The 815-nt window shown below is 63.2% G+C and overlaps 1 protein-coding gene across 1 annotated transcript in view; it reads right to left on the bottom strand.

The window, feature by feature from the left end:
• Positions 1-110: 110 nt before the first annotated feature.
• Positions 111-815, bottom strand: part of LOC104624175 (creatine kinase M-type) — a gene marked incomplete at both ends in the record, with an annotated part of 1,476 nt that continues 771 nt past the window's right edge. The window contains one exon of the mRNA XM_010291468.1: positions 111-308. Within this exon, the coding sequence (XP_010289770.1) occupies positions 111-308 (198 nt within the window). The remainder of the gene's footprint in view (positions 309-815) is intronic.

Here is an 815-nt window from a genome sequence, read left to right as displayed (position 1 = left end):
CCAGGCCCCCCATACCCACCTGTGCCCTATATTCCCGTGTCCCTGTGCCCGCTTGTGCCCCCAGTGCCACCCCCATGTCCCCGTGCCCGCTCTGCGTCCCCGTTGCCCACCTGTGCCGCGCTTCTGGAGGCGGAGGCGCTTGAGGACCTCCTCGAACTTGGGGTGCTGGCTGAGCTTGGGCAGGCGGACGTGGACGCCCCCCCGCAGCCCCGTCCCCAGGTTGGAGGGACAGGTCAGGATGTAGCCCAGGTGCTCCGTCCACATGAAGGGGTGGCCCGCCTTCTTGAAGATCTCTTCGATCTGGGAGGGGAGATACGTGGGACTGGGTGTCGTCGTCCCCCCCACCCTCCCAGGACGTCCCCATGGCCCCTGTGCCCAAAACATGCCCTCGTCCCAATGTCCCCCCCATGCTCCTGAAGTCCCTCATGTCTTCCTGTGCCCCACTACGTCCCTCAATGTCCCCATTGTTCCCGTGTCCCCAAGACCCTCCATGTCCCTGGTGTCACGCCCATGTCCTCCTGTGCCTGCAAAGCTCCCTATGTCCTTCATGTCCTTCAAGCCCATGGCCCCTGTGCCCAAAACATGCCCTCGTCCCAATGTCCCCCCCATGCTCCTGAAGTCCCTCATGTCTTCCTGTGCCCCACTACGTCCCTCAATGTCCCCATTGTTCCCGTGTCCCCAAGACCCTCCATGTCCCTGGTGTCACGCCCATGTCCTCCTGTGCCTGCAAAGCTCCCTATGTCCTTCATGTCCTTCAAGCTCCTCATGTCCCCAAGACCCCCACGTCCTCAACACCACCCCCTAGGAGCCCTATC

The sequence above is a fragment of the Phaethon lepturus genome, unplaced genomic scaffold, assembly GCF_000687285.1.
Source record: "Phaethon lepturus isolate BGI_N335 unplaced genomic scaffold, ASM68728v1 scaffold36577, whole genome shotgun sequence".
Lineage (NCBI taxonomy): Eukaryota > Metazoa > Chordata > Aves > Phaethontiformes > Phaethontidae > Phaethon > Phaethon lepturus.
Note: the sequence above shows the minus strand (reverse complement) of the source record. Positions and strands in the feature narration are given on the sequence as shown.